At 33.6% G+C, this 22,925-nt stretch overlaps 1 protein-coding gene across 2 annotated transcripts in view; it reads right to left on the bottom strand.

Annotated features, from left to right (window-relative positions):
• Positions 1 to 9,940: 9,940 nt before the first annotated feature.
• Positions 9,941 to 22,925, bottom strand: part of LOC134546359 (fizzy-related protein homolog) — a 63,600-nt gene continuing 50,615 nt past the window's right edge. For both annotated transcript variants that reach the window (XM_063389148.1, XM_063389149.1), the window contains 2 exons: positions 21,584 to 21,781; positions 9,941 to 11,479 (listed from right to left, as the gene is read on the bottom strand). In XM_063389148.1, coding sequence (XP_063245218.1) covers positions 11,438 to 11,479; positions 21,584 to 21,781 — 240 coding nt within the window. In that variant the 3' untranslated portion in view covers positions 9,941 to 11,437. The remainder of the gene's footprint in view (positions 11,480 to 21,583; positions 21,782 to 22,925) is intronic.

Below are 22,925 nucleotides of genomic sequence, written 5' to 3' on the forward strand. Positions count from 1 at the left end.
TATCGCACTCCTGCCGCACCCTCGCGTGCTGACTTCTCACCTCGTGACCTGGGACTGAAGACATAGCAGGCCCTCAGCAGGACACTCATGGAGGCGACAAGGATTCCCATGTCGCTGCTGGCCTCCGGAAACGCCTGGTTCGCATTTACCGCTTTTGTACCTAGACTCTCGCCCGGAGTCAATGGTTCAGCTATCATTTCCATCTGTGGCACGACAGCAGTTCTGCCCGGATGTGTGTTGCTTAAGAGAGCACTGTACTTCGCAGTACAACAATCTGTTAAAATTGTGAATTTTTTATTATTTTAACACTTTTGAGTGCTATGGATGTAATTTTATGTCTCCCAATGCCTTTCGGGAAATGTGATTGACGTACTGGTACCTCCACTTTCCTTTGGCTAGGCGTAATATTACGTCTGCCGTGATACCAGGGAATGTTCTTTGTTCATTTTAATATAGAATTCCACCGCTCGATTGTTTAATAATCAAAATACAGTGTGTTATAATCAATTGGCAAGCTGCTGGCGACTTGACAGTTCTTTTTACGAATGCCAGGTGGTGGCACTGAGTGAAATTGTTGAAGTGAACATTTTTGTGACAGCTTTGCAGAATATACACTCTGTCACACATGTACGATATAACTTAGTGCTGTATATGGTATAGTTTTCTGGTAAAGGTTTTTTTTTTTGTAAAGGTCCTTGTTGTAATGAGAAAAAAAAATTCAAAACAGTTTTTAATTTAAAATTTTATCCTCCAAATGTCTCTTTTTACAGTTATTTATTATTTTGAATGCAACATCTTTTGCAGTTATAAACACTGGCATGAATTTGTTGGAGTGCTTTTAGGGGCTTTCTGTTTCCCTATTTTCAAGCTGCAGGTTTGTAGAAGTTCAAGAGTACCTACTTCCCTGTCTTCAGTTCAAAAATGTTATTTGAATAATTTTGTAGTTAAAAAATTATAAATACGTATTGCTTATATTGACCAATTTTTTTTAAAGGTATTCCACCATTTAACCCAGCACTCAAAAGTGTTTAATAAGACCATCAGTGTCATATTTCTGACCATTTTAATTAGGATTTCAGGCTGATTAAATGAGAGGTTTCCAATAAATAGGAATTTTTTAATTAATCACGATTTTGATCAATCTTAACTTTGCAGATTTATCAGCTATCTGGCCTACTTAATAAGAATATTGTTCAATTTATAATGGTTTATTATTTCAAAAGTATTATGTTATATGCACATTTATATTATACTTTGTAGAACTTTAACTACAAATGTCATGAAAGAACATAATTACACCTTTAAGAGTATTACGATAAAATGTCACTATTACAACCGTTGTTATAGCAAGGTTCTGCCATATTCTAATTTAAATCACCAAACACCTTTTTGTCACAGTAAAAAAAAAAAAATAGATTTATATAAAGCTGGACTCCCAATCATCCATTTCATCCGTCCGTCTGTAAATTTCAGTCCGTTATTTCTCTCGGCAATTATTACCGACTCTCAACCATCCGCCATCCGTCCGTCCGTCACTATTCTAAAATATCAGTGCTACAACTTTCTGCCACATACTTTCTCAATTGTATTTAATCTTTTGGTGAAAATAATTTACTTGGGATAATTAACTTTTGTTTTTATGAATGTGTTAATAAGTTGACAGGCGGGAACCGTGCTTTGACAAGTGGATTAAACGGGTGCCGTCTTAAAAATAACATTAGTCATGCCAGCAATAAATAAAATTATGCTTCTTTTATTACTGCGTCAAAGGAAACAGAAAGAAGCTATTTCTATTCAGGCTTTTTCCCTCAGTTGCTTATCCCGATAGTCTTTCCCGGACGTAATTTATCAGCATTTCTTCCGAAAAGCTCATTCTCATAAGCAATCTTTATCGTTATTATGACAATAATAATCGGTTAATACGACACAGCCTTCTCTATATTGCAAATTAAAAAAATTGAAAACTGTTTTCGGAAAGTCGTATTGAAGACGATCGACTTAACAAGGTGGTGGACCATCCGTTGGTCCGTCAAAAGCTAAAGCTTGGCAAGGTTTTGACGGACGGACGGACGGACGGAATTTTTCGGGCCATCTGATTGGCTGCAAGTCACGTGATTGACGGACGGACGGGTGACGGACGGATGAAACGGATGATTGGGAGTCCAGCTTAACACAAATTATGTTACTTTTAATTATTGTTAAATATGTTTAAAAAAAAACAAAAATTTAATTTTTCTGCACTACAGAAATAGTACTGACACATGCAATTTATACATTTTGGGGCTCTCAGATAATTAAAATTGTAATGCTCTAACTTGTGAATTATTAAATAATGTGCCGCAAAATTGGTATTATCGGCACAGATTTATTTTTGACAAAAATTTAATTCTGCATTTTAATTTTGACAGAGAATTTATAGTTTAATGTAAACTTAGTTATATTATTGTTCTCTCCCATTAAATCTTTTTCCACTGGTTCCTCGAGAGGTTCCCAGCGCCTAAATTGAGGGTTTGCAAATCCTTTGCGGCGAAAGCAGCTAGAATCATTTTCTTCCCGTCTCAGGGCCTGACCACTTCTTGTAATTTTGTCTAACTTTATCACCTTAGTGCCTTCCTCAGCGTGCTCCCAGGGCAGCACCGTTCCGAGAGCTGGCCCGAGGTGAGCAACTACTGTCACGGTCCTGTTTAGGGTTTCCGACCTCCTAGACACAATCTAGGCTCCAGTCAAGTCACTTCCCATCAGGACAGCAGATTACCACCCCCCCCCCCCCCCCCCCCCCATCCTTCCCACCCCTCCTGCCTTTCCATGAACTTCACCGAGAGCACTGACCGGACCTTAACCTCAGCTTCCAGCAGGCTGAAATCAGGACATCTCCCTGGTCTGGGAAAGGTCTGCCTTTGCCATCTTGTGGCGAAGTTGCCAACTACCATACTTCAGTTCGGCGAGTGGTAATGCCTCTAGCGGCCACCACCACACCTCACTCTCTCTCCTGACAGAGCGCAGCCCAGTTGGGCCATAAGCGCCACGCTTACGGGAGTCAACTATGCCCCCCTTTGAGAACTAGCTCCGAGTTTGTTTTGCCTGTGTCCCGACAAAACGCACTTCTTTCGGAGCACAAGTTACCTCCGATGCCCCTAAGTTAGACTACCAGCCACTTTTTTTTTTGTCATTGTAGCGATCTCTCAACTGCAACCTCCAACCAATTAGAGGCCAGTTCCCCCACTTCCTAGGCCTCAAGGCTCCTAGTGAGAGTTTTAGCTACACCGTGGTCAGTTTATCCTGGTGCTTCTCGCCTGCAAACTTTCGCTAATCTGTCTCACTGAAACTGGCTGACTCGCTTAAGAGAGTCCGGGAGTGATCCCTATATTATGTATTTCTTGGTTGATTGTGTTTTTTTTTTTTTTACTTGGTAATTATTTAGTATGACTCGTGTGTGGCTCCCGCGAGTGTTAGTGCACCTCCAGAGGGAGTAATTTTCCATTCTACCCCCAGAATGCTAAGTGGGAAATTCTACTCCTTTTGCATATTGTTTAACTTTTTACTTAATTTTTTGTCCTGATTTCACGATCCCTGTTTCTTTTTCCCTTTAATTCTATTCTTGACCACTGGGCCTCCTTTTCGTTTGGTTACAATGGGGACCGAGAGGTAGTCCAAGAATTTGGGTCTTTCTCGGGCTCTCCAGTCCATCGCTAAATTCAGCCACTAGTTTACATTCTCTCCTTTCTTGAATTGATATGAATTCCACGCGTCTCTCCAGCCGGCTAACATTTGAGCCGGCATCTCTTCTCCACTTCTAGTCAGTGCCAGCAAACAGTCACCGATATCTGATAATGTTAAATCAAAATTTTTTACCTAAATTATATATAGTCCTGCACTGGTTGGACTAACAAATGTTTTAAGGCAGTATTTTAAACATGAAATATCCAAGTAAAATGTAAACATTTTTTATTTTTGTGAAAGCTTGATTATGAGAAGTCTTAGTTGGTAAAAGAAATATGTTAAATTTGTATTCCAGCTAATAATCTATTTGTAATCGATAGTTTTGACAGCCAGGGCCAAAGTAACTTTGCTCTGTGTAATTTTATAATTTTCAAACTAACCAATTTATTATTTAATCAGTTATTGGTTCTCTAATACTGTTAAAATATAAAGTTCCATCAGCAATCTTATGTAACTAACACCATTAAGCAAAAAAAATTAACATGTACCAAACCACTATCAAAAGAAAAGAATGAAAACTATAATGCCAAATAAACAGGGTAAACTTTGAAATAAACCACCTTTTATTTATTTAACTGAATCACCACTCAATCTATTTTTTATCCTTTAAAGGTTAATTAATGTTCGCCCTCGGGTAGCTTAGAGTCTCTATCCACGATTTATTTCCAAATTCTTCAAAACCGCAATAAAATATTTTGTTTCTGACCCGCAAGATGAACAAGAAATTATTTATGTACCTCCATTGAAAAACAAATTTTCCAAGAACCCATTGCTTTGTGGTAATTTAATCAATTATTCATTTCTTCGGTACAAAGTTTTTTTGCTTAGAACTCTGGAATGTGATTTTTAACATTTAAAATTATTTCTTACATCTTCATGGGTTCTTATGCAGTTCAATAAGGTAGTGTATCAGTTAGTATCAAAATAAAATCAATATATAGAAGTAAATGGGTATTTTTAAAAATTCTTATTTTTCTCCACAACCACTCACCGCCTTCCACTCGAGGTTGGGTAGTAGATAGCCCTTGGTCTACCACTGATTCTAAGACGGTTTTCTTTTCTTTTTACTTAATTTATGACCACGTTTTCTCGATAATCTCCACGGAAACTAGTTGAATGGTTAATGCTTCCTTTATCTCCATGGCAACAGCCATTGCATTGTTGATGCTGTAGCGAATTTTTGAATTTGTTAAATGTGCCAGGAATGACATTACCCTGCCTCATTTTGATGCAGAAGATCATAGTATGTTGTTACCTGGGCAACACCACGTATTGCAACTAGGTATTGTTGGTCAAATAAATGCAGTTCAAAAGATTTTTTTTTTCACAAATTGATTTTCAAATTTTGATCTAGGTTGTTTTTTATTTATTTATTTATTTATATATTCGGTAGTGGCATACCCACAAGAAGGGGCATGTAAAACGATCAGTGTGAATGGTTCGCCTGTAGACTGCCATAGTGAACCATGGGTGCATCAGTTATTACTAAATGGGGTTCATTGGAAAACTTCTATTTATACCAACATTCCATAACCAGAAATAAAAAAAAACAGCAATACAATGTAAATTTTTATTAAGAAGCCAAATCAAAATAATAAACTATATAAATTAATATAACAATATTTTCAGAATGAAAAGTTTTCCCATTAGTTAATGCACAAAAAAAGGTTTGAAAAGTACCAGTACTTTATCATGCAAGCTATATACCCTGATCACTTACGATATTTTTTTAACCAACTTCAATATTTGTTCTTGGCAACCATGATTATCAACAAAAGAAGTTATCATTCAAACAAGCTACACACTCAAAAATTCCCCCACACATGCCCTGTTTCCATCACAACAGTTATCCTTACCTTAAAAAAAAATTACTCACTACAATCTTACCCATTTTACATCAAATTATTAAACACACACTACCTTTACAACCTGTCATTACATAACATCAATCCAATTATCACTAAATTTCTAAATAAAAAAAAACCTACAGATTACTTTTAACCAAATATTTTAAAAGAAAATACATCCCCCTCTAATGGCATATAAAACAATCTCTCATTGTTCCCTTACTATGTAACAACTTCTTAAACATTTCAATGAAATCATACCACATACTTATTACTTATCTAAACAAAAATGTTCACTATCAAACAGAGACATATGAACCTTACTTGGCTACCAAATGAAAATTATTACACATCCCTCCACAAATTTTATGTATTAATTTATTATGTTTGAACTCATTATAAGTGAACAATAAAAAATAATCTTTATCAACATCAAAGTACATGTGTCTTGAAATTGCATGCAAGGTAACCTTGCAAATGATTTTCCCAATCAACTACATTAGGAACCTGTAATATATCGTTCTTGAAGTGACCCAAACATTTTCCCTTTAAGGAAATTTTTATTTTGTAATTATTTCCTTGTTAACTTCAAAATCACGTGAAGGTATTTTAATATTTCTAGAAAATACCAGGAAATTGTTATATGCAAAAATCAAAGAATATTAGAACAGTATTCTACTACACATCTTATAACACATTTAAGACACATTGTAATGTAGCCAAAATACCTGCAGATTGGTTGGGTGAACATTATCTAAAATTATCTTAGAGCTTTGTCTCACAAAAATTATATCTCAAAAGTGAAATTTTGGAAGAATATTGAAAATACCTTATGACTTTATGAGAAACATAGGCTGGATAGTAATAATTATTTCCATCATGTTAATACTGATTATATATGTGTTTGTGTTCCCCCCCCCCCCCCCCCAAATGAAAAGATGAATTAAATGTTATTAATAATGTTGACACAAAAAACCAAATGTAAAATTTATTTTTAGATGTGTGATTCTGACAATGGAATATGACTGGATAATAAGCAGATTACAACATACAAAACTTTGTGAGCTTAACCTAAATGAATATGTCATTAGCTTTTTGTAGGCATAAAACTGACTTTTAAGAACATTCCTTGAGATACTATCAACATCCAACTGTGTGATTAATTATGAAACACCAGCAAATAATTGATACTATCTATTAAATTAAAATTTATTGTATTCACAACAGAATCTACCCAACAAAGTTAACAAAAAAAATAAAATAAATGAACTGATTTCTGCAAAGCATCATCCATAAATACTGGTATATAAGACCAACATTTGACCCAAATTTGAAGAACTTTAAGAAAGATGTTACTCATCTTGTATGGTGGTATTTATGTCAATGTTATAAGTAGTCCACACACTCGGCGGTACTTATGCTGTTATTGCACAGATGATGATCTATTTATAGAATCAACTAGCTTGAGACTTTTAGTTTACTCCTTCTATATACATTAATAGTCGAAACTGCTTGTATAAAACTGCTGGTTGAAAATTTTCAAGCACTGACCATTCCACTGCAAGGGTGCAGTGGGCAAACATAAAAATCTTGCCTACTCCATCCTCCCTTCCTATCTGTCACAGTTGTCGGACCGAGTCTTAAGTGAAGGTGCAAATTTATTTCCCAATTTTGAAATGTTGACTTTGTCTTATACACCAGAAACTACAGTATTTATACTTTTTTTTGCAATAATTTAATGCTAGTTTATTTAAGCAGCTTTAAATTGACACTGAGCAGTAGGAGATAACATTTTTTTCACAAAAGCTTCTTTACTTCTTAGTTCCAAGTCCATCACGGTTAATTATTTAGCGCTGAGCACCCAGCTTGGGCTAGGAATGCAATGGTATGCAAGCCGATCCATGAGGTAGTGTAAAAGTAGTGCAAATTTGTGGGGAGAAATTCTGATGTACACTGGAAATATGACAACATTCACACTTTTGAAAACTTTATAATTATAATCACTGTTGGGTCAATTCCTTAAATATGCTAATGCCTCTCTCTTAGAGAATACTGTGGAACACCTGACTGATTTGCTTGAATACTAAACCAAAGTACCTTTAAAAAAAATTTAGTATGATTACTATGTTTATGCATTTATAATGGTAAAAAAATTATCTAATAATTAACTGATCGCATAATCATATGGCTGGTTCGGTAGCTCACCACACTTGCACAAGGGAAAGGGGCAGAAATGCCAATATGCCCTTGAGACTTGGAAATACCTTATCGCTGTACGAGAAAGGCAGAACACGGGAATATAACAATTATGTACATATATCTGTGTGTCACATTGTAATATACTGATAATCTAACCTCCCCACCTCCAGTAATGTACCAGTTAACTATGTAGATAATAGACACACTTTACTTCCAATTACCTCGATTACCACTAGCAATAATATTAACCAAAACTTTAATATTACTTACAAATGTATTTGATACAAAAAGGCATGTACATGAAGTAAAACCCTGCTATATATGGCAATATCTCTGAAGGGACCTGCCTACCTGCAGCTATTTTGAACAGAAGCCAGAAAGTGCTGAACAGGTGTACAGATTTCTTGTAGTTTTGCTTGCAAATGTGACCTTAAGCTGAACACTATATTTTATAAATTAAAAATTACAATAAAAAGTCAAGATAGAGTTTATGTCATGTGGTTATGCGCAGAGGCTAAATGCAATGGGACCTCCAGAATTATTGTCCAGTAAGAACTCCTTCAGCACTGACTTGGCGCTGGTAAATTTTAATTGTGCTACAAGAAAACCTGAACCATACTGTTTTAGCCACTATTACAACTCCTCTACCTCAAATAATTAAGAGGCAATATGTGAGGACAATACTAATTTCAAACTTCTACATTTTGTTAAACAATATTTATAATTAGATGCCACTTGGAGGAATCTTGAGTAGTTTTTAAATCACTCGCCTTAGCTCTGAACCACCTTTGAAATTCCAGATATGCAGGGTGCTTAAAAAGAGACATTGTCACTGCAACAAAATTTCATTAAAATGATACCGTAATCATAAACTGGAAATTTTGTTATAATGATACATTTGATAGCAAGGTTTCAATGTTATGTTATGTTAGTACATTGACATTTAAAAAAAGAACTGACCCAACAAAAAACTTATAAAATTATTATGTTAATAAGATACTTCAATAAAAATGTGTGCTGATTTCCCATTATAGAAGATAAAATTGATGAAATTACTGTATCGGCCTGAATATATGTCAACTTGCATGTAGTCAAAGAGTGAAATCTAGAAAAAAACATAAATAAAAAGAAAACCTCATAAAAGTTAAATTTAATATTTTGCTAAGGTTTAAATTTGAGATTTTATATATATATATATATATATATATATATATATATATATATATATATATATATATATATATATAAAATCATTACTATTTGTTCACCTCAAGGTGCTAAGCAAATTGATTTTAATTTGTATCTATGGAATAATACTAAGTATTTTTTTTTGTTTATTATACAAGCACTGCAATTGTGAGCAAAACAAGAATACATATTAGTAGGTATTAAGTTTGAATTTGATGTCAAATTGTACTATCAAAAAGAACTATACAGTGGGGGTATTGTTTTTTTTTCTGAATTACATTACACAGATTAAAATGTTTGGGCTGTTTTTTTTTTTGTCTTGCTTACTGACTAGGTGCAAATCTTTGACTAAAAATTTTTGAAATAATTACAACCTTATTTTAAGGCCAATTAGGCACATGATAGGAGCAAGGCACCACATACAAACCAGGAAACCCAAGGACAATACTACACCAAAGGATTTGGGCCAAAGACATTATGAAAGTAGCAACCACACAATTTCAGCATCTGAAACCATGTTTCAACTGCAGTGGAATGATAGTTCAACTGTAGAGGTGTTAGAAGCAAAGTCAAACAAAGTTTATCAACAGAAATAATTAGCCCTTAAGTAAATTTTTTGCTAACCTATTTAAATATTTGAGGGATTAAAAAGAGAAAAAAAAAATTATGGGCCTAATTGCTTAAACTGCTTGCAACATAATGTTTAAGATAAACTGGTTTTAATTATTAAAACTGACAGTTCTATTTTTAAAAATATATTTGCATATAATTTCATAACAGATGGTGTTATGCAACATCAGCATTCTAATGGGTTATCATCATAATCAAATTCCTGTCAGAAATATTAACAGATAAACTCTGAAGTAATTATAATATGAGTTTAATAGCCTTATCTACTGTTTCTTTGTTTTTTTTTTTTTTCCTTTTTAAATCCACCTGCAGAAAATGTTTTGATTTATCATCTTGTGAATAATTTTATAACTGTATAATGTTTTGTCAACTTTTGAAATATATTTTCCTGTGAAATTGTCTCGTAAGCAATTATTTTAAACTTTTTTTTTAATTTCAAACTTCAGAAATTTAAAAAAGTCAAACACCCTCTTAAACTATACCATTCATATCACCACAAGGGCCTTCTATCAATGTAAATGTAATAGGCAGTATTATTGCACAATTAGGTTGTACCTACTCCAAAACACAGTCAAATCAAAGCTACATTGATGGTAATGCACAGCACTAATCTTCAAAATCACATTCTTTACCACTGCAGTTTTGAGTCAGGGGATTACAATCACTTTCAGCTATCTGGCACATACGCTTTGCTTGAAATTATCACTGGCACTGTTCATTAGTTAAAATTTTAAATGTTTCAGTTTCCACTGATAAAATTATTAATGTGTATGTGTGTACCAGTTCGATCACCTAACTTCTTCACTGCCAATCACAGCAACATTTTAACTGCAGTTGCCACACAAAATATAATTAAAGGAGCAAATGATGCACACTATGGAAGTATAGTATTTTTACCTCATTTTAAAGATGTAATGTTAAATAATTTATTTTCATGATAGTAAAATATAATTTTACTGAAGCAATGTTGCACATGTGGAGATGACATTTACATGGTCTGAAAAGCATAAGCATAACAAAGGTACATTTATATAGTGCCTCAGAGATTATGTTTGAAGTGATAAGCAAATGAACTGCAACAAAGTTGAAAACACTCCATCATACTATCATTGATTAATTAATTCATGGTTTGCAATTTTACTGTATTTCATTTGGTGTGGCAACCACTGTCTGAATGATAATAGAGGTGAAAGAGTTGGGCGAGCCTTCTAGTACATGCACTCATACAGGTGTGCAAACACACATCATATAATTTGGTACAATCTCAAGCCTTAAATGTAAGACAAGGAAGCACACATATTAACCTATACTGACAGAAATCACAAATCTGCCCACTTACACATTATACATTTCTGTATTTTGTCGCGGTAGTGTTGTGCCACCTGTGCAGTATGTGCATCTACTTACCAATTATTTTTATACTTAAAACAGGTATTGTTGTTGTACAAAGGAGCAAATACAAAAAAGATACGTACCATAAATTCAGAATTTTTTGTCTTAAATGTACGTATAAATAAATTATTTAGGAAATTTTACAATAAATAAATATCAAAATGTACACAACCATTACAGATATCAAAATAATATGTTTAAGTAAATGTTCAGCTTACATAACTTTTCAGAGGAGAATGTAGATTAATATATAAAAAAAAAATACTTTTTTGCACCTTGGACAAACTGTTATGAACAGTACTTGAAATTCACTGATGTTCATGTTCAACATCACAAAACTATGACCATGACAATCATTACACCTATCTACATACTTGAAAGTACGTACTCTGTTAAAACTTTACAGAAATAAATTTTTCACAGTCTTGGGGTACACCAGGCACCTAAACTCTTCTAAAGATTCACCGTATGCTCGTGAAGAGGTTAAGAACTGACTTGTTCTCCTGTAAAAAATATCAGTTACAAACAAATAATTACAACAGATATGAAACATAACTACTACTATGAATAACTTTTTACCTACACAATTACAACTGCAAATGGTTTTTACAATGTGAAAATTGAAATTGGTATCACGTGTATCTTTATACAGTTCCAGAATGATTTCAGAGGTAATGCCAATAGTATACAAAATGTGCATAATATGACACTCAAACAAATTTCAACACCTTTGGACTGCCACACAACAAAAGGTTGCCGTCAAAACTGCAGGCAACTACTAAAATTAAATTTCTCAAAAAATATACTGCAAGCAATAAGTATAATGCAATGTTGCTAGCAATATTTCAACACAACAATGTATTTGCTCAAAACATTCCCAAGTGTGTGTCTCACACAGTGTACCTCATGTTCTGTTATAGGACTCAATATAATATGGGTTAAAGTTAATTCTAATTAGCAGTAAATATAACTATGAAATTACACTTATAAAATAAAAATGCAACTACATTACAGAAGAGCAACTTGAAATGGGACTGCAATTACTTTTATCGCAGATGATTCCTGGGCTTGTGAATCCAAGTTTTTTCTATTAAAATTAACTATCAAATGATATTTTAACGCCTAATATTTTTTCAAATAAAATTTAAATATAAAGAATAACACCTCCCCCCCTTTTTCTTTAAAAGAAGTTCAATAAACATTTATGCAGGTACAAACTATGTTTCGGGGAAAAAAAATTATAAACAAATTCTTAACTACATACATGTTACACTATTTTCATTTAAATTTTTTTTGAATAACTTCCACTTGCTCTATCTATTACTTATGAATAAAAAAAATTCAATCTGAAATTTCAAACCAAATACCAAATTATTAATGAACATAAAATATTTTCCAAATGCATACTTGCAGACTCCTTAACTTCAACCTCAACTAGCTATTTTCTGTGTTATACATTCCAAGTTCTGTTTGGGGGACACATGCTACTAGTAGTTTATTAGTAGCTTGAAGTCAATACAAACAGAAGAATGAGAATGATTTGAAAGGCAATTACTGAATTATCAATTCTCACCTAAATTTAAGACTTTACATAAACTAAATCATATATCACCAGCACAGTGGTCTGCACTTTTGATTGCTGCCTGTATCAACAGCCATAACTGCTATAGTGAAACCTTTACAAACAAAACTAAAGAGACCCAAATTTTGTGTGTGTATTATAAATACGTCCTTTATAAAGACATGGCTCAAAACGAGGCTAACATACAGCATAGTTTGTACCCTCTTGTGAAATAAAAAATTATGGCATTTTTTAAGGATCACTCACCACTATCAAAAGTTAGAAAACCATTTTAAATACCACAAAAAACTTTAAGAAAATAATTTTTAATAGAAAGTAAATGTGAAAAAAATAATTTTGTTATGTAGTCAAAATCTAATAGATAAGCCCATAATTGTCCAGTACACCTATCCCTCACTTAGCATGACCAGAGCTGCCAACCTCAAATCACACCCATCAGTAATGGCAATTAGGTATATGAAAAAAGTACACGTAAATCATGCACGATAATTTTTTCCTGGGGCATTATAACACACTCACAAGATAAAACAAGGACAATAATATGCAAAAGAAAAAGAAAAATATGAATACAATGCAAATTAATGAATAAAAAAATCTATTTGAACAATACAATCATCTGAATATGTAAGAAATATTAATAATTTTGCTGGATATTTTGAATCTTCAATTCAAAGTATTCAAAGTTAAACTTTAAAACAACTGTCTTTTTATTTGATTCTTTTATCCTGGTTGAATAAGAAATGTCATGTAAACAAACAACAAGACAAACACAAGGACTTGTAAACAATAACTGCGTTCGTTACTTTCGTTTCTTCAGATGTAGTGGAAAAACTAAGCTATAGATTTATTGCTAGTCACGGCTTTAAAATGTTCTGCATGTTTCTTTGATTCAATATGCCGTCTACAGTCATCCCTTCCACCATGTGCAATCGAAAAGTCACACGTGCATACATTACAAAACCGTAGCGTTCCAAACATTTGAAAACGACAAGCATGGCCATTCTTTTCAATATTTAAGTCGAAAGTTCTGAAGAATTGCGTGTCCCCCCCCCCCCCCAGATACACATTATTCTGTCACACGCTTCATTTCTACAACCGGCACTGATGAACACAACACTATCGAAAAACATAAAAAAAATTCACGTCTGTAGACACGACAAAAACACTATGATGGAAAAAATGGCTTTCAAGAAATAAATTAACATAACACAGGTTAGCCAAAGTACCGTACAAATATTATCGTGATTTAAGTATCCTTCAAACGATAAGTCCGAGAATATGTACTAGTTGTATCGTACAACGGACGTAATACCATCCCATTATTATTTGAAAACACGAGAATTAATTTACTTATTTCGACAGTACATCGTACATGCACACACTTACTAGTTCCGTTATTTGAGCAACCAAGCGATGTATTCAAACTGCGTTCACGAAACACGCACATCAGAAGCGGAATTTTCTCCGTTACCATGCAGCACAAAGCCTCGTTTCCGTAATAAACCAGCGATGTTCCGTAATTCCGTAATTCGGGGTTAAAATCCGTAATAATTACGGAAAATCCGTAATGGTTGGCAGCTCTGCATGACTAATGAGTTCCAAAAAATGCTCGTGTTATTTGAAATGCATATTCTGAAGCATTAGTTTCCATAAATAACAAAGCTAATTTATTAATGTGTTACAAAATTGTGTAGGAAAATATACTTTACATAATATAAATGTGTATAATAACAATCAACAACACCATTAATCTTTATATACCTCCCATTGCACTTTGTATGACAAATACGACACAGCATAACGGGAGATACATGGTTATGTACTTTATCGTCAGTCGACTGACTGACTTGCCCACCCGGGCGTGACCTTCGAATCACGTCGCGTACCTTTCTAAACCATTCTTTAATGACAGTGAAACCGATATTACTGTCCGGATAGTTACATTTCAATTTTTCAAAAATTAAAGTGCTTATTCGTGTATCACCACCTGGTTTAAACCAATCCTGTTAGGCCAATGATTATTTTTTTTCATTGCAACATTCATTTAACAACCTTTTCCATGTGAATCATCTGTTCATTTTTGTTCCAGTATCTAATGACAAATATATTCTCGCTAGTACAACCAACAGCATCAGCCATATAAACTTTTGATAGAGTCCTTATTTCATACGATTGTGAGCACATTTGATTTCCTTAAAGCTAAAATACGACCAACATAAGTGTGGCCTTCAGGAAAATCTGTGCGCCGTAATACTTTTAGTTTTGTCTCAAATACTTGAACATGATGCATTATGCTCTCACTTGGAAGCCTGATTCCACTATGATTCCATCTGCAGGTGATTATGCACGTACAGTTACCGGCCAATGAATGGACAGACGCTTTTGTTTGTGTGAATTACCTGCCACTGGTTAGACTGAGTTCACAGCCTGGTCTGTGGCCAGGCGACAACGGTACGGCACGGCGGCATACGTGCGGATGTACAAATATTTGGTCTTTTACACTCCATAGCCGCAACTTAACTTGCTATAACTGATGTTTTTACAACAGTCTATAGCATAGTTAGACCTGCGCACACATATCCCCCCCCCCCCCTTTCTCATAATCCTAACTTCATGCCACGGCTCATCTGTTCTTTACAGAAGTTGAAACAGACTTTGTGGCGTCATGCACGACTTTTTTTTTTGCCTGCGGAAATTTCGCGCTAACTGAAATTTAAAGACGTGCTATTCAGGACTGGGGCAATAAAATTAACATCGCGCTAAAATAATTTGTGTAATCTGAAGATGTGCTAAGTGAGGGATAGGTGTATTATCTCTGGAACACACATCTAATCCAAGCATAGTGTCTATGTGAAATTTATAGCCCAAACATTTAATTTTATCACTAATTGCATTAACTTTATAAGTTCAAAGTAAGACAGCAAAAAAAAACACCATTTTCTAACTTAAATATATGAAATCAATTCAAAACATTTTTATATATTAAAACTAATCACAAGCCTTAAAAGTCACAAATAATACTATGCATGCACATTTTTCAAAACACAAAAATTCACAGATTTATATTTATTTTTCTGAGTAGTTCTGGTCTAGTCATGCTAATTACTAATGATTTGTCAGTAAAAATAAGACTATTTTGGTGAAATAAGTATAAAGAAATATTTTAATATCTAATATCTTGAATACCTTGTTTTATGAATAAATATAATGTATAAAAATAAAAAAAATAACACACTCTGCTGTTTCAAAAATGTAACCGATCTAAAAATAAAACCATAAAATCTTGTCCTTAATCATTTTAAATGAACTAGGAAAGAGTGGTAACGTTATTATTTATGTCCATTTTGCCATTGCTTAATTCTAATTGTATGTGCATACACTCACACATAAAATGAAATCCCAAAACAAAGAAGACATTATTTTAAAGGAATGTAATTTAGGTTAAGCAATTAATTGTCAAGGCAACATATTTATTTAATTAAAGTTTCCAGATCAGAGTTCAAGTATGTGCAAGATGATATGTGGCATGGTGGAACATTAATAACCACTGAAGGTGCCACAATTTTGAATGCAAGCATGCAAACATGCATGCATTGTGTCGTCAGGTGCCGTATGTCACTTTGTTGGATGGTGTTCCACGCCGGTTGCACTTGGTCAGTCGAATCAGCAACGGTTAACACTGGTACTGGATGACACTAGATTGGTCTTTCCACAATGTCCCATACGTGCTCAATGGGCGAAAGGTCTGGTGATCTAGCAGGCCAAGACAACTGGTCGACACTCTTTAGAGCATGTTGGATGACAGCAGCAATATGAGGACGAATAGTATCCTGTTGTAAAACACCCCCTTGAATACTGTGAATGAATGGCAGTACAACCAGTTTAATCACCAGTCTGACATACGAAGTCACTCTTAATGGTCTTGGAATAAGGACGAGAGTGCTCCTGCTCTGTCAAAGTAAATTGCTGCCCAGACCATGACTCCTGATGTACGTCCAGTGTATTGATGCCGCAAACAGCTCGGTCCCAAGAGTTCATCTGGCCTCCTTCTTACAAACCTATAGCCATCGCTGGCACTAAGACAGAAACTGCTGTCATCTGAGAACACAACAGATCTCCACTCCCCTCCAATGTACTCTAGTTTGACGTCACTCAAGTCGCAGATGGCAGTGATTCAGAGTGAACGCTACACGATGTCTAGCTCAGAGCTGTCCCCAAGTAATCAATTTGTTACAGTTCGCTGTGTCACTCTGGTGCCACCTGAAGCTCTAACAACCATGTGGCGAATACATTGGTCTTCCCTCTCCATAGTGGCCCATGTGCGGCTCGACCCCAGTCTTCTTGAGATACGTAGTGCCTTCCCACGACCAGTGTTGCCAACACCGAAGCACTGTGAATACATCCCTGCCAAGTTTTTCTGCAACATCGTGGAAATGAACCTCTACCGTCTCGTAGCCCTATTACAGGGCCTCGTTCAAACTCGGTAAGCTGCTGATACTGCCTTCTCATTTCCTTAAAGACATGTTTGACTCGCACCTACTACACAATGTTATCACCGGGCAATGACTGACGCTCCTGAAGCGTACAGGATGTATTTAAAAGAAACTTGCTTTGCAAGGCCATCAAGGTGCTACTTGCACCACTTTTCGTCGACGAGCAAATTTGAATAAGCATCATATTTTACATGTACAAACATGCTTCCAAAATATTGTTTATCTAGCACAACTCTTTCTTGGTGTTAGGATTTCATATTTCGCCAGTGTGGACACACAGAGTGAGTGTGAATTCAGATCGAACAACTTCTGCTGCAGGTTCATCACGACAAAATTAGGTTGAAACTTTTATACAATTTATGGTCTAAAATACTTCCCAAGGCTGGTACATGTCTTTGAATTTGGGGGCAAAAGAATATTGATATTGTAAATAATAGAGAAAGTATTTAAGGCAGAACACTGAACATCTGAATTATGTTTAAAAGAACAAAGTTTTACAACGACCACAAATTGTTTGCTGTAGCCGAATTATTTAATTGAAATAACTGGGGGTGACAACTTTATTTTCCAGATAATTTTTGACATCTTAATACCCTTTAATTATTTCAATGAAATAATTTTTCTGACAGCAACCAAATTCACAGTTTTATAGAACTTCATTCAATTTAACATTGCCAAAATATTCAGTGTTTAATCTTAAGTACATTCTCCATTATTTACAATAATAAATGTTCTTGAACACCAACTTCAAATTTGTAAATCTGTATACTATCCTCAAAAAACACTTTAGACCATAAGTTGTACAGAAGTCTTCAACTTATTGTCATGAGGAACCTGTAGCCATAGTTTGTAGCCAAACTTTGATTTTTGTGTCCGTGTGTGTTCATGCCCGTGTGTGTTCATGCCCGTGTGTGTGTGCGCATGTGCATGCATGTCAAAATTTTATACGAACATCCCAAATTTATTTAGCTTCAATACATAATTTTAAAAGTTGTTCAAGCTTGAACAAAATAATTTTATTACACACTATGGGTATTTAAATAATGAATAATGTGAAAATCTAATTCCTTGCCTTTGTTACAAAGAAGTCTTCATCCTACATATAAGAAGAATTTTTGTTATTTCAAAGTGAAAAATGTATTGTACAAGAATCAGTACTGAATGGACCTTAGCAGGCAGTTTGTTATAAGGAGGTTCACTATAGAGGTATCATTACGAATCCAATTTATTTCAGCCATAGAAAGCAAAACTAGGCATGACACTATTAAGGTACAGCCTTGAGTAAACACAGTTAAAGCTTGCTGATAATGTAAGCAAAAGTGAACACATTTTGTTTTTGTGTAAAGTAGTCTTAAATTTGAAGGGTTCTCAACAGTCAGTGATTTTGTCAGTTATAATAACATCATTGACAGTGAGGTCATTAGAGACAGTAACACAAAACTACACAAATGGGGACATTAGAGAATGAATTGGCAGTGCCTTCTTGGAAGGAAATATCCAAGCATTTGACAAGAGAAATTACTGAAAATGGAAACACACCACCAAATAAATGGACAAAGTTATGCAAACAAGGAGATGGGAAACAACTACCATTTACATTAGTCATGATTAACAGCGCTTCCATAAAAAAAAAGTTTAGTTTTATCCAAGCCGACCTAAAGTGCAATTCCCAGCACATACGGCTAAATAGACCTGTGTGAATATCAGTTTTTTTTGTTTGAATCAAATACAAATAAGTAAATCAAATTATTCGCAAATACAAATATTGATTCAAATACATAGTAAGAATAAGAATTAGAATCCCACTTTGTAAAATTAGACAAATAATACTAAAGTGAAAGGTTGGTTAAGTTAGGTCAGCTACAATAATTGTATGTAATGTCTGTTCAAAATTTCATTATGAAATAATTTTTTTTTAACTATGCAGCTAATCCAAATTAACTTACCTTAACCTAACTTAACCTAACCAACAAACCTTGCATTTCAGTTCCTATTCGCCTTATTTTCCACAACCTGCTACTCTTCATATTATATCCATAAATTTTCCGCAAACCACAAAATACCATGAAATCCACTGCAATATATTTTACAAGAAATGTTAAATTTTTTTTAATGAAGTATGTATTCCCAAATTAGTGATTGAATTACCTAATATTTACATATTTAAACCCTAGTTATTCATGAGATTTTGTTGTTAACGAGAGCCAAGTAAATTGAATATTTTAGTTTATTTCAGTTCAGCAATATTATGAACACAATTTTTTCTAATTTTATCTTGAATCTGAAACCATTATTTACTATTTTAGATATATATTTTTAAGTCGCAATGATTGTTTGATTATAGATGTATTTAACAAGTAAGCTACTATTGTGTCATATGGTGTTAGATTGACTGAGACTATCAATTTATATGCCTTTGAAACTAAACGATTAATTCTTTTAATGCACATCTCAATGGAGTGTCCGTGTTTTGAGTTGTTGTTGTAGTAGTCATACTTGTTGGCGTTTATTTTTTTCCACTTTTGGTGCATGTGATGAAAAGAATACAAATAATATTTTGTTTTTAAGTATGAAATGACAAATATGGTATATTTTTAATCGTTTATACAATTTGTTTCATTACAGCAGCAAAAAAAAAACTTTTACTACTTGTTGCATGTTTAAAATGTCGCTTATTGTTCATTTTTTTTAATTACGAAGTCCCACTAAAAATTAAAATTAAAAAAGGGTGTTTATATTGCACAAATGACTTAATCTCACCAGTGAACATTGATATATGACAAACTCATGAGGTACACTATGTTAAGTAATCGTAAGCAAAAAAAAATTGTTATTTTAAAGTGTAAGTATTCAAGGTTGAATTGAATAGTTTATTACAGTAGATTCCCTATTATCCAGGATAATGACTGGAAGGGGTTCACGGATAACCGAAAAAACACAGTTCAAGCAATGTAAAAAAAATTGATTTTTTTTTCAAACCCGACTATCTAGACAAACACTGCAACACCCATCCCTCAAAGTAACACCCTAATCCGTTCCAGTGAAACAGAGGGCTAACCGAAACTGCGCTAGTCACATATGTTTTTTTCAATAAGAGAGTATTTTAAACAAAATAATTCATTTTCCAAATAAGCGTGATTTCTGACTATAATTTTAATCAAGACACTACTCCTGTTAAAATTAATTTACAGTACTAATACATATCTAAATACATTTGAAATACATTTAAATAACTGTTGAATAACATTTAAAGATTAAACAACCTAAAATTAAATTAAAAATTTCACGTACTGCATTGTTTACTTAATAGGGCTTAGGCATAACATTTTTTTTCCTACCAACATTTCTGAGTTACAAAATAATAATGATATTGATATAGGAGATATATTTAAGTTCTAATAAGAATTTAAAAAACATAAACTTAACATTTTTTATTATTAGAAAGATTATTAACCTGTTACCGTAATTCCTGAGTCTGTTGTTTATTAAATGCGTTGTCATGATTTGCCACTAGAGCATCCTAGTGACGCAAGGTAAAATAGCCCTGAAAGCTTCTGGCTTCTCTCTCCAGAGCTACTGTTGACATGCAGGATGGTGGAATATAAACGTTTTCTGGACACTTGGGCATCGTCAGAAATAATTATGCAATGAAGGAAGTGAATAGCTATTAAGGAAAAGCAAATTATTGTTTGTTGATTCATCACATTACTAATTTGTTGCATTACTAATTCATTATCTTTAATGCTACACACGTGTCGTTGCCATTGTGCCCAAATGGAAATAAAAAGTCAAAAATTATTTTTGTTTTTATTGTTTATGAAAGTGAAATATGGCACTGTTAATCCACAAAAAAATATAACCCGTACCAGGATAATCGGGAGTCTACTCTATTTGTATTCGTGTCTGAAAATTCAAATATTCACACAGGCCTACTGCTAAAACATTAACTTGAGAACCTATAAAATTGATCTAACCATTGTTGAAAGTTTTAATAAAAGTAACCTCTATGATACAATTTACTGGCTAAGCAAAACATGACAAGACGTGAAAAAATTTACACTAAAGAAACGCTGGAAAAATGTTAAAAATTATATCCGTTATAAGTAATTTTGCTTATTTGAGATTGCAGTGGTCAACAACTTGATTAATCAAGACTCTACTTATCACATTTGGGCTATTGGTTTAAAAAATTACATAATTTGAAAAGTAATCAATATGGAAAATAATTATAGAATCAAACAGATATGATTAAGTGTAAAATTTTATTTGCAAGGTTTGTGAAAATGGCTGAATAAGAAAAAGCTTTTTGTAGTTGGTTCTTGAATGCATACCTGCGCTACAATATACCTAAGTAGTCTTGAAATCATACACATACACACACACACAAACAATAAGGCAGTTCATATCTGAAACTCTCAAATATAAAAATTTAAATATTTTCTTTTAACAATTGTTTACACACAAGTGAGATAAAAAAAAATTTATGAATTTTATAAAAGCCCCACAGCAATGATTTCTCACCCAGCACTCACCTTTTGAGATCTGGCTTTGCTGAAAACATTCCAAAATCTGAGTGTCTCATCACCTGCTCCTGTGACAATAGCTTCGCCATCTGGAGACATGGCCAAGTACAGCACTCTATAAGAGTGACCTGTCAACTTGGCCACCTGAGTAAGGCTAGGGTACTTCCACACCAAGATTTGGTTCTGGGAATAGCCATGTGTGCTAACCTAAAGAAATAAAACAACATGTTAAGTAAAAAATAAATCCACTCCAGAAAATATTCTTGTTTGATCTGCAACTACAACACATGACTAAAAAACATTGTTCACACAATAAAATTCTTAAAGATTTTAAGTACAGCCAGAGTGTTTGAAAATTATTGCTTTCTGTAAACTAACCAAAAAAAATTCTGTGAATCTTCTACGTACATTAAAATTTAGTACATTAAATTATAGCTGGGCAGGATCCCGGTTTTTCCAGAAAAACTGGAAACACATCTTTCCTGAAAAACCAATATCATGCCTTTCCTGAACGTCTAGCGGGAAATTATGTTTTCCTGTTTCCCGATTTTACTCCGGTAGTACACATGTTCATGTGCCAAACATGTTGTTAACAAACTACCTTCAAAGACAGCACAGCACTTTAACCCTATTCAATACATGCACACAATCAAAACCGCACAACTTTTAGTAGGGCTGTGCGGTTCTGCTTTTTATTGGTTGGTTCAGTTCCAGTTCAATTTTACCTCAAGAACCTCAGTTCTCTAATCCGGTTATTATAAAAATAATCTTAGTGCTACACTGAATATTGAAGAGATTCACTAGGAAATTATTTGGTTGTTGAAAACAATTTAAAAAAACACAGAAAAAAGGAATACACTCTTTTCATTAGTCTAAAACTTTATTTAAGTATTTTAAAACTAACCTCTAACCTTGGAATAATAGGTATGCTATTGTTGACGTAAAAATTCTTCAGTGAAGATACAATCCAATTATCTGGTTCAGCATTTTTGGCAGTCATATTTTTCTTGCAATTCAAATGTAATCTTTTATTTATAGTTACAGTTTTAACATACTTTTTTATAATGCTGTATGTTTTGGAAACCTAAGATTTACACCAGTCCATTCAAGGGCCATGTTTTTGCACATTAGGCTTTTTTTTTTTCCTTCTTAGGGTATTTTTCTCTCTGTGTTTACATAAAATCAACCGTCTAGAATTTGAATTTTAAATTCCATTTATAGCCTATATGCTGTATTTGGGTACTTGGATAATTAGTTTAAATATTGATGATTTGTGCTCCTAATTAATTAGTTTTTTTTTTTTGGAATGGTTAATTTAAAAACCTTTTGTTTATGATACTGACTTTTCCGT

Source organism: Bacillus rossius, chromosome 1 (assembly GCF_032445375.1).
Source record: "Bacillus rossius redtenbacheri isolate Brsri chromosome 1, Brsri_v3, whole genome shotgun sequence".
In the NCBI taxonomy this organism is placed as follows: domain Eukaryota; kingdom Metazoa; phylum Arthropoda; class Insecta; order Phasmatodea; family Bacillidae; genus Bacillus; species Bacillus rossius.